General features: G+C 31.5%; 2 protein-coding genes across 2 annotated transcripts; both read left to right on the top strand.

The window, feature by feature from the left end:
- Positions 1-248: 248 nt before the first annotated feature.
- Positions 249-419, top strand: NEUTE1DRAFT_49002 (uncharacterized protein; the record flags this gene model as incomplete). The annotated part of the gene is made up of 1 exon (XM_009855536.1): positions 249-419. A coding segment is annotated over one exon (171 nt), but the record flags the coding sequence as incomplete, so codon positions are not given.
- Positions 420-944: 525 nt separating this feature from the next.
- Positions 945-10,979, top strand: NEUTE1DRAFT_140941 (uncharacterized protein; the record flags this gene model as incomplete). The annotated part of the gene is made up of 2 exons (XM_009856282.1): positions 945-984; positions 10,867-10,979. The coding sequence occupies 2 exons, from the start codon at positions 945-947 to the stop codon at positions 10,977-10,979; spliced, it is 153 nt and encodes a 50-aa protein (XP_009854584.1).
- Between the last annotated feature and the right edge of the window lie 1,047 nt (positions 10,980-12,026).

Genomic DNA, 12,026 nt, shown 5'->3' with positions numbered 1-12,026 from the left:
CGATATATTTTATAAGTATCTTCGAAATCGATTAGTTTATTTAATTTAAACGAATAAATAAGGACCCTATATAGGAATTATTCTTTCGAAACGAAAGAGAATTGCGCGAAGAAGCTTTAAGAACTATACCCCATTGTTATTATAATTATTTCGATGTTTTTAGTAAATATAATTCTAATACGTTGCTAGAATACCGACTTTACGATTATAAGATCGATTTCGAAGAAGGTTACTGATTAAAGGAATTTGGTTATAGCCCTTTTTATGAGATGTCCTCAAACGAGTTAGAGGTTGTAAGGAAGTATATTTTGGAGAACCTATTAAAGGGATTTATTGAAGTTATTTCGTCCCTTTGGGCGGCCTTTATCCTATTTATAAAAAAGGTTAATGGAAGCCTCTGCTTTTGTATTGATTATTGAAAGTTTAATACTATGATTAGAACGGATTGATATCCGCTTCCCTTTATTGAGGAGATGTTGGTCAAAGTTATTAAGGCCTAGTAGTTTATTAAAATTAATATTTGCTTAGTTTTTTATTGTATTTGTATAAGGTTTAATGATAAAGAGTTTACTGCCTTCTATACCAGTATAAGAGCTTTTAAGTATTAGGTACTATTATTCGGGTTAATTAATAGGCCCGTTAGTTTCTAGAGTTTTATTAATATTATATTGGGAGAATATTTAGGCGATTCTTGTACGGCCTATATTAATAATATTTCTATTTATTCGAAAATTTTAATAAATATAAAGATTATATCTGAAAAGTATTAATTGAATTGAAAAACGTTAGTTTGTAGGCCGATTTGAAGAAGTACGAATTCTACATTACTAAAATTAAACTTTTAGGCTTTATTATAGGATATATTAGCTGTCACGGGGCAAGGCGATACTGAACGTATAGGGTAGAATATAACTTGTGTAATTGCACAAGGAAGAAGGGAAACTATGGAACCTGTGTGTAGCGGCTCGTCCTATATAGGCGAGGGTGAGCCGCGTCCTTGGCATACGTAACCGGAGCCTCCGGGAGCGTATGGCCAATTAGGGGGCCCGTATTAGCCTAATAGCCGCTATAGCAATAGTAAGGCTAAACGATTTAGCTAATTAGAGAGTATGTATTAACCGGCAACTATAGCCGTAGTAATACTGCAATTAAATGAAAGTTATAGGCTAGCCCTATAATATTACCCCGGGTTTAAAATACCTTCGGGCGTTAGAATACATAGAAGAGAAATTACTAATCCTCTTCCCCTAGGGATTTAAAACGTTCTATTACTATATTTATAACCTTTTTAAGGGTATTTATAGCCGGTATCGAATATCGAAGCGACCGTCTTATAGCCGGTACCGCCGTTAATAGTCCCGGACTAGCGCGGTTATAGGCTTTATTTAAGGCTTAAGCGGCGCATTTACGCCTCTTCTCTATAGTAGTCTATTGTAGAAGGACGGGGGATTCCGGGTTATTAGTATGAAATTTATAGAAAATTTTAATATAATATTCTATATTATTAATTAATTCCCAAATTAGTACGTATAGTTTGCCCTAAACGATATAGTATTACTATCTACTATCTTTAAAATAATAAGTATTAATTCCCTTAAAGGACTATTCAATTATATTTTCAATATTATTAATATATTTTATTACCCTCCTCTAATTAATCCGGATATCCTACGTACTATCTTACCCCGGTATACCTTCCTTTATTTACGGCCTTACTATACTAATATAGAAAGTACGTCCGTACTTTATATTTAATAGTAAATTAAATATAATTTAATAGCTATCGGCTATAGCTACTTTGAAAGGCCCTTCCTATAGGAATAATAGTTTTGCCTAAGGGCGGCTAATAATAAAGTTAATAGTATCAAGGAGTGTTTTATTTTTAGGGTAGTATTATAATATATTAGAACGATAATTATTAGTACTCTCCTTATAGCGCGCTTATATATATTTCGCTATTACTATAATTTTATTAAGGACTTTCCTAAACCGTTTAATAATTTCGCCGGCCTTAAAATACTCTCTATACGTTATAGGTCCGAAAGGCCGGGCGGGTAGGGCTATAGAAGTTCGACGCCTATTTATAAGTAGAAATTATAATTAGCGAAGAAGGGAAAGACGTCCGTCGAGTTTAAGTTAGTATTATTATTTACGAATTCAATAAGAGGTAACTAGTTAATTTAATTATCCTAGGCCTAATTTACGTAGGTACGGAGGTAATATTCTATTTCTATATTAATATATTTTATTCATTTGTTAATTTATTAATAGAACGCTGAAGATAGCCGTAGTATAATACCTAACCTTATAGAAAGTATTCTCTAAAACTATAATTCGAATTAGGAGCCTCTATTTAATATAATAGTATTTAGTAGCCCGTAAAGTACAAAGACCTTATTTATAAAGTATTTAATAAATTTACTAATTATTAATATTTCTTCTAGGATATAGTACCGTATTTTAATTAACTTATTAATAACGATAGTAATATATCAAAATTCCCGGCCTCCTCTCTTATACGGGGTTATAAGCGTAATATAGTCTATAGCAATATCCTTCTATAGTACGAATAATACTAGTAGCGGCTTTAAAAGGCCTACTAGGGAAGAGCGAAAATATTTCGTTTTCGTATATTATAAATATATTTTATAGTATAATTATACTACTCTATTTATACCAAGCTAATAGAAAGACCTATTCAATATTATATATATTTTATCCCGTCTTTAGTAATTTACCGGCGTAGATTTGTAATAGTACTAAATAAACTATAATTAAAGGGCGGTACCGGCGGGGTCTAAAATAATTACCGAGTACTTATACGTTCGTCCGTTAATAATATAATACTTAACGAACGCTACCTTCCTTATTTTATAAGAAATAGTTTTAAATTACTTATAACGGCCTAGGTCGGTAATAGCGGCGATAATATCTTAGTAAAATATAAAATTACAATAATTAACTTCAACTAGTTCGTCGGAAGATATTTCTTCCGTACTAAACTTATAAAAAGTAATATAATTTACAAATAAAAACGGATCGAAGAGGGTTTTATTCTTAATTAATAATTAATTATTATTTATATTATCAAATATATCCTCCGGCTTCTAATTTAGTACATTAGATCGTATTTAAAGAGTACGCGGCCGATATTTAATTATAAAATTAAATTAGGAGAGGAAATATAATTAGTATATATATTAGGACGTAAACTTCTTATTTATTATAAGAATTCATAGACCATAGTAATCTATTAGAATTTTAAAACCGTTTTAGGCGCCTTAGAATTCTAGGGACTACTCTTCAAATATCTTAATAATAGTTAGTAGCTCCTTATTGTAAATATTATAATTATATTCGGTTATAAAATACTTTTAGGAGAAGTAGGCTATTAGGTAGAAAACTCCCTCGTTATTGTATTGGGATAGTATATTGCCTAATACCTAATTCGAGGCGTCTATCTCTACGACCGTCGGCTTCGATTAATTGAAAATTTTAAGGATTAGCTCAGTAGTAAATACCCTCTTTATTTCCTTAAAGGCTATTTATTAAATTTCGCCCTAGGATTATATAACGGACTTTTTACTTAAATCATATAAGGGGGCTATAATAATAGAGAAATAATTAATAAAATACTTATAGAAATTTATAAAACCTAAGAAATATTAAAACTATCGTTATAATTACGGTACCTCCTATTCAACGACGGCCCTCACCTTCTCCGGACCTATTTTAATACCTCTTAATATAATAATTAGCCCGAAGTATTTAATTTACTTAATATTAAATTTATACTTATTAATATCTAATTAGAGGCCTGCATCAATTATATACCGCAATAATTCATCTATATATATTATATATTTATTTTTGTTCTTAGAATATACTAAGATATTATTAAAATAGGCGGTAGTATAAATATCTAAGATATTAAATAGTATATTATTAATATAGTTTTAAAAGGTGCTTAGGGTACCTTATAATCCGAAAGGTAGTGTAAGGGATTCGTAGAGGCCGAACTATATAATAAATATAGTAAGCTACTTATAGCCCTCCTCAATACGAATATAATTGAATATTATTATAATATTGAGTTTTATAAAGACTTTAGTATAGCAAATTACATTTAAAGTTTCCTTAATAAATAGGAAGGAGTAACGAATTTTAGGGTTATATTATTAATACCTTAATAATTAATATAAATACAGACTCCGCATCCTAGCTTTTTAATTAATAATAATAGTAATACTACTACGGATTTAAAAGGTCGGATAAACCCTTTATAAAATTAATTGTCAATTTATTTTTGAATAATAGAGGCCTCTATTAGGGATATTATTTAATAGCGGGCATTGGAGGGCCGTTCCTCCGGGGCGAATTCGATTTTATAATCGTAAGTACGCAAAGGGGGGAGTTCTCTAATATTTTAATCATAGAAAGCTTTAATCTTATTCTAGTATTTTTAAAGGAGTTTAGCCTTAATTTCTTTATTAATTTTAATTAAATAGTCCGCCTTTTTATAGAACTTCTATATATCCTCTTCCGTAATTTTAATTATAATAGTTTTATAAATTACTATATTTTTATCTAAATATTTCAAGAGAGGTGCGGCGTTAGTAATAATTACGGCTTATAGTTCTTTAGGTTCTATATTTCCTATATAAATATCAATATACCTATAGAAGTATTTGAATAATTCGGCCTTATACTATTACCCCCGGCCTTTATAAATATTCCGTACTATCTATTCTAAAAAGTCGTTATATAATTCGCCTTTGTAGAGGATTACGAATTATTCGAATTCTATATAGGTTATAAAGTATAATTATAGATTCTCCTATTTATAAAACTAATTAAACGCTATAATATTAATATTCGTAATATTTATAGGATCTACCTATTCGTCGGCCGCTAATAGATATTTTTTAATAATTATTCCTATAGCCGGAGGGTTATTCCCGCAATATAATTTCAAATAAAGTAGCCGGAGGTCGACGGAATTATTATTTTCAAATAATAGTATAACTATATTTAAGAAACCGGTTACTAATTATTGTACTCTATAAAAGAATAGCCCCCGGAGGGCCGGTAAAGGGTTTTCCATCCCGTCCGGACGGCCGGGAGATACTATTTTTATTTTCCTAATATTAGTAGCTAATTTAATTATATAATTCCTAATTCTAATCGAGGGCGGGAAGTTTACTATATTCTCTTAATTGGGCTTTTTAAGTTTAAAAGCTTTATTAGGCCTATAATAGGGTATAGCGGTAGAAATTATATATTTCCTATCCGACTCCTCCGGCCCGTTAGTTTCAACGGGCTTATAATAGGGCGTTTTACATATTACTAACCCGGCCTTACTATACTAAATTCCTACCGGTTAATCCTCTGAATTTATATTTATTAATTTCCTAATTTCGGTTCTAATTTAATAAACCTCTATTTTAGTCTTTATACTATTCGTAGTCCCGTCGGGTTTATAATCGGATTCCTAATATTATTTAAACTTCCCGGCCCTAATAATAAAATTGATAGGAATTTTATATATTTTCTTAATATAATTTACTATTTCTATTTAAGGTTTTAGGGAATTTATAAGGGGGGGGGGGGGGGGGGTTAATTTATTAGAACCGGTTCTAAATAGTAGATTATAATAGGTCGTTTAAGTACAGGGAGATTGGATTAAATAGTAAAGCGCTTAAAATACCCTTATTCAACAACCGTTTTTAGGAATTGAAAATTAAAGGAAATACCCCCGTCCTTATAATATAATTTCCTATTTTCGTCTAATATCTAAAGGAAGTAAGGCTATCATTTATTTACTATATTATTTTTTGGGTCGCTAGCCTAATAATATTAGGGAAGAAAGGTATAGTAATTAACGCTTAATACTACTCTTAGAAATACTAATAACCTAATAAGGAAGTACCTAATATTATATTTATTAAAGAATACAACCTTTTTATTAATTTATAAAATAAATAGTTCGTAGTACTTTAATTATAATAGGCTTAAAATTACAATGTAAATTAATAAGAGGTTGTATACTAAAAAGACAACGGCTTTTATATAGTACTCAATAAAGAAGTTCTTTGCTAAACCTTCGGTGATAAAACCCTTTATAATATTATCGGCTAGTATAAGATTTTTAGGGTAAATTAATTTGAATACAATAAGGCCGTTCCGCCTTATAAAAGTACAATTTAAGAAAGTTAGAATAAAATAGGCGCTATCAACGAATATAATATATAGTATTTTATACAATCTAGATAAGAGATAAAAAGAGAGGAGTATTTAATTTTAACTAAAATTATCTAGTAAACTAATAACGATTATTTCGAATATCTCGTTAGTATTTTGAAATTCTCCTATATAGACCCTTAGTACCTCTATAAGTAATTATTTATAAAATTTGGCCATTTCCCTAACTATTAGTACTAAATATATTATATTCATTTTCTTTACTCCCGCCTCCTTTAATACCGGTAGCCCGCAAATTAGTATTACTATAACTATACTAGCCGGGGGAGGGTCGGCTAATATTAGAATAGGCGCTGCGCCCTCCGTAGTTACTTCGGCCACCGCAACTTCGGTAAATATAATTATTATAAAATCCGGTATATTGTAGGGGTTTACCGCTATAATCAATATTATTCTTATAATTATATATAATATAACCCTCTTAATTATACTTCCTATAAAGGCCTTCCTTTATCCGTTAATTAATAATATTAAAATAAATAGTTCGGGATATATAAATCGTAATAAAACTTATAGTATCGCTGCCCTAATTAATAGTATAGTTTTTAAATTTATTCCTATTCCTAGTGGAATTATTATTATTACCATTTCCGCTAGATTTACTAATTTATAATTAGTTAATTTTAATATAATATTCATTATCCTCCAAATAGCGCGCTAAATTTCTATAAATGGCTAGCCAACTTTCAAAGTCATTGTCCTTCGAATATTAATGTTAATTAGAAATTATTATAAGGAATTTAATCAAAATCTTATTTCTAAGGTAATAGATTTTTTTAATATTATTAAATTAGTAGCAGTCAATTATTTTACCGAACTTAATCTCGAAATTTATAAAAAACCTATTACTCTATTCATATTCGTTAAAACGCCGTACCATATTAAGTCTTAAATCAATATTACTATAGTAGGAGTTTAAAAAATTAATAAACTCCCTATTTATTTACTACTTTTAACGTTCGGGCGTATTAAATTAGAGTAAAATAATTATAAAATCCTTCTCGAAGGTAATAGTTACCTTAGGACTTAATAAATAATTTATATAAAGGATTTTAGTACATTCGTTAGGGAAGCGGAAACAATCCAGCTCCCAAACTATTAGGATCCTGCTTTTCTAAATAATATAAGCCTTATTGTATAGAATATGATTCTTTTAATTAGCTATAAACGGGTTAGGGTCGGAAAATAACGCCTTTCTAAAAACGGTCGTAGCTTTAAGAGGAGCCCCAATAATACTAATTAAAAAGGCGGCCCCCGAATTATATCCTAATACATTTCCGCCTCCCGTACCTAATCTACCGTTAGTACAACTACTCTTACTTCTATTAGGGTCCTAATTAGTTATAATACTTTATATTTTTAGAACTTTATTAAAATTTATTTTAAACCTTTTATTTTTCGTTTTCTCTATATAGAATTAATTTTTAAACTTTCTGAACTAATTTATAAGGCTATTATTAAAGAGGTTAAATATTTAGACTATCTGAGCGATTAGGGAAATAATAGAGCGGAAAGTACTATTATTTATAAAGATAGTAATATTAATAAAGGACCCTCTAAAGGTTTATAAAAGTCTAGATTTATTTTCTATAATAGTATTAATAAAGTATTCAATAGCCTAATTACGCAATACGCCTTCTAATATAATTAAATAAACGTCTTTATTTATTAGTAATTCGGAATTCTCGGACTCGCTATCCTAGGAAGCGTCTAGGACGTTAATATCTTTATTTAATACTTCTAGGAGGGTACCTTCGTCGGTAATAATAATATTATTATTAAGAGCTATAGGCTCTATTAGATTCAATAAATTACAGGAGTCCCAACGACTAATAGCATTATGGAATAGTATTAAAACTCGTATTTCTTCCTTATAATAAAGTACGTTCGTAGTATAATAATAAAGTACAATTAATTATTACAGGGTAAGGCGATATTAAACGTATAGGGTAGAATATAATTTGTATAATTATATAAGGAAGAAGGGAAATTATAGAATTTGTACGTAGCGGTTTGTCCTATATAGGCGAGGGTAAGCCGCGTCCTTGGTATACATAACCGGAGCCTCCGGGAGCGTATAGCCAATTAGGGAGCCCGCGTTGGCCTAGTAGCCGCTGTAGCGATAGTAAGGCTAAACGAATTAACCAATTAGAGAGCGTATATTAACCGGCAACTATAGCCGTAGTAATACCGCGACCAGATGACAGTCACAGGCTAGCCCTGTGACATTAGCGTTTCGGTCGATTTAGAGAAGGTAGAAGTTATTAAAGAGTAGGCGGTACCTTCTAATTTTAGAGGAGTATAATTTTTCTTAGGTTTTTATAATTTCTACCGAAAGTTTATTCAAAACTATAGTAAAGTAGTTCAGCACCTTACTAATTTAATTAAGAAGGGTAAAGTATTCGTATAGACCGAAAAGTATTAAGCGGCATTCGATGGATTAAAGTAATCATTGATAGACGTTCTATTATTGAAATACTTCCGCTACAATACTTAAATTAGGGTTAAAATAGACGTTAGTAATAGAGTCTTTGCGGGAGTCCTATCCTGATATTAGAAAAATACGAAGGAATAGTATTCTATTACCCACTTTTTAAAGACTATATAATAGGTAGACTATAATTACCCGATTTATAATAAAGAATTATTCGTTATTATTAGAGCCCTATAAATTTAGCGACCCGAACTCGTCGGTTTGCGGTAGTCGAAGCTTTTTATTATTATTATTTATTATTAAACACTCGAATATTTTAGTACGAAACGATTCTTTAATTTGTATAGTCTAAAAGTAGAATTTTCGCTACTCTCTTCTAATCTTTCCCCCTTCGTACAATAATACGTCTTTTCCAAAGTCCTTATTAGTCGGCATCGTGACAATAGTAATAGCAAAAAGCAACGAGGTAGGCAAAAAACTTATTGTAATTCTTGATAATTATTGAGAAGAGGGGGTTATCCGCCAGTATAATCCATATTATATCACGATTGATGGAGGAGGCGTTGGAAGCGAGGCTAGAAGTTGAGGAGGTCGATGCACGATGAGGGCGCTTACTAGAGGATATTTATAGCGATTGATTAGTATAGAAATCAGTTGAATACGATAACTTCCTGTACATCGTGGGTAATATTGATAGATATAGTATAGAGTATTAGTGTAAATATATGTAGATTGTAGTGCTGGCGCTAGCTGGTGCAACTGTGTGCAAAGTACTAGTGTAATTGGCCGTATAAAAAAAAGGGAAAAGAAATAACCACATTAGAACAATATTGTACATTATTCAAAAGACGAAATTTTGCGAGTAAAAACGGAGATTTCAATATTAGGTGTCATTAGCTGAACCGCCCCATTTTTCTTTGTGAGGGTGCGTACATGGAGGTTTTTGGTGCGTGTAGAGAGGTTATCTCTCCCCTAATTACAATATAGAGTTGGAGGAATGTAATAAAGAGTATCTTAAGGATTTAAAGTAACGTAATACTCGAATTATAACAACTAATAAAGTTAAAGCGGGATTTCATCCTTTACTAAATAAGGTTACTAAAATAAGGTCCGTACTATTCTTTATATAGTAGTATATAGTTTACTCTTCTAATATTATAGAATTTACTTGTGCTTAGTCCATTCTATATAGCTAGTTTAGGAATATATAGGAAAACGTAGTTTTGTAGATTAAGGGGAAGTTTTTGCTTTACAAGGAGGAGTAAGCCGGCTATTTTATTAAGAATTACTTTAATTAAGGGTGATAAATGACGTTACTAAATAAATTTAAATTACTTTAATTAAGGGTAATAAATAACGTTACTAAATAAATTTAAAAATAGTCCCATTAAAAGTTATAGTCTGTTAGTTCGTAGTAGGTTAGTTGAGCTCTATAAGGCTTGTCTCTAGTATGTAAATTACTATTATAAGGTGTATATCGATTTATTAGCGAAGTCTAATAGTTATATATGTTTCAGGTTGACATTGGTTTATAGTGTGCATTACGTGTTCTGCCTTGCAAGCAGAACATCGTCCTATCTTTTAGGTTTGGCTAACTAGGCATATGCACCCTAGCCTATTATAATATATATATAAAGTAGGTTGATTGTAAGTAGAAAAGTAATTGCCTGTATAAGTTATTTACGTGAATAATTAATTTTACAGACTGTTAATACTATAAATTTCATATAATACTACCCTCTATATGGTTGAAGTTCCCTAGTATCCCTCTAAAGCTTTATATAGGGAGCTTTAGAGCCTAGTATAGATTACTTTGTACTTATAAAATGGAAGTGTTATTAAAGGAGGAGGGTAAAACGGCCTTGGTAATTAAGGAAGCTTACTATCTATTTTGGTACTTATATCAATAATATATATATTATTGTTTATATTCCGAGTGACTTTTATATTAACTACTATATTGGAATATATTAAATAAATATTTTGGATTTAAAGTAGCTGCTAGAGTAATACCCAGTGAGTAACCCTCCGCACACCCACCCCATTCCCTACATCACCTTCTCCCGAACATCATCTTTCAGAGACGGCTTCGGCCAATTAGAGACGAGCATTCGAGAATTAACCATCCTTAGGCCTAGGTAACCTAGGAATAGTCGCTATTCTACGACCAGCGGACGCGCGCGCGCGCGTCCAATTCGATAAGACGGCTACGATGGCGCCCTTTAAGGACGATATCGTCGCTACAATCCGCAAAGCAAACGAGGAGCTCATCGAGAGATTCTAGGCGTAATTTGAAGTCGCGGAAATTACTATTAAGGCTATCGACGAAGTTTACAAAGGCTTTAAAATACCCGCTTAGAAGAAGGCGGTAGCCCCCTTTAGGGAGGAGCTCTATGCCCTCCTCTCTTCCTTCTTCCAAGTTGATACTACTAGTAGAACAACGCCCCCTCCCGCCTACCCAACGATACCCAACTAATGCAACTAATTAGGGTCCGCGATTAAATGCACATAGAAAGACTTACCTCCGCCCCTTACTTTAATTACCCTAGATATATCCCTATTTACCCCTTACGTAGGCCCTACCCTAATTAAATAGAAGGAAATATAGGCGCCTACTAAGGCCGCTACGAAATAGACTGCCTGGTAGGAGGTTAAATTAAAGAATAATAAGAAGGTTAAAAAGACCGGTCCGATTCCCGCCGATAATTATACCTATACTATTACCCCCACCTATAAAAATAGCTATAGGACTTTCCTTAGATTCGTATTGGACGCGGAACTTCGGAAAGCGACGCCCAAAGGAATTATTTTATATATTATAGAGGAAGTGAAATTCCCCTACTAATAAATTAAATACGTTTATTCCGTTTAATTTAGCTTTTGTATTGAAACGGTCAAATTAGACTAACGATAACTATTAGTAGATTTTAGTAAGGATACCCCCTAATATGTTATCGAACCCGAAACTAATATAGTTTTATACTATTTAGCTAGTATTCCGCCCAAATTCTACGCTTATAACAGCGCTAGAAATACGGAACTACTCGTCGCTTAGGAAATTTAGGCCGCTACTAAATAAAATACTAAAATTATTAAAAGAAAAAAAGCTGGGGATTATATTATAATCCTTAATAAGAAGACCTAACCCTTCTATATTTTCGGGTCGGAGCCGGCCCGGTTAATAAAACGGAACCCCCGTATTTATACGTACAAAAAGTACTTTGGCGCCTACAATATAGTTAAATATACCTTCGCTACAGTTTGTAGGAATTGTAGCACACCTAAGACTTCGTATAAGGATATATACAAACTAATTCCCTAGTACCCTAAT

Source organism: Neurospora tetrasperma (assembly GCF_000213175.1).
Source record: "Neurospora tetrasperma FGSC 2508 unplaced genomic scaffold NEUTE1scaffold_6, whole genome shotgun sequence".
NCBI classification, from domain to species: Eukaryota; Fungi; Ascomycota; class Sordariomycetes; order Sordariales; family Sordariaceae; genus Neurospora; species Neurospora tetrasperma.
This window is presented reverse-complemented; position numbering and strand designations above follow the sequence as displayed.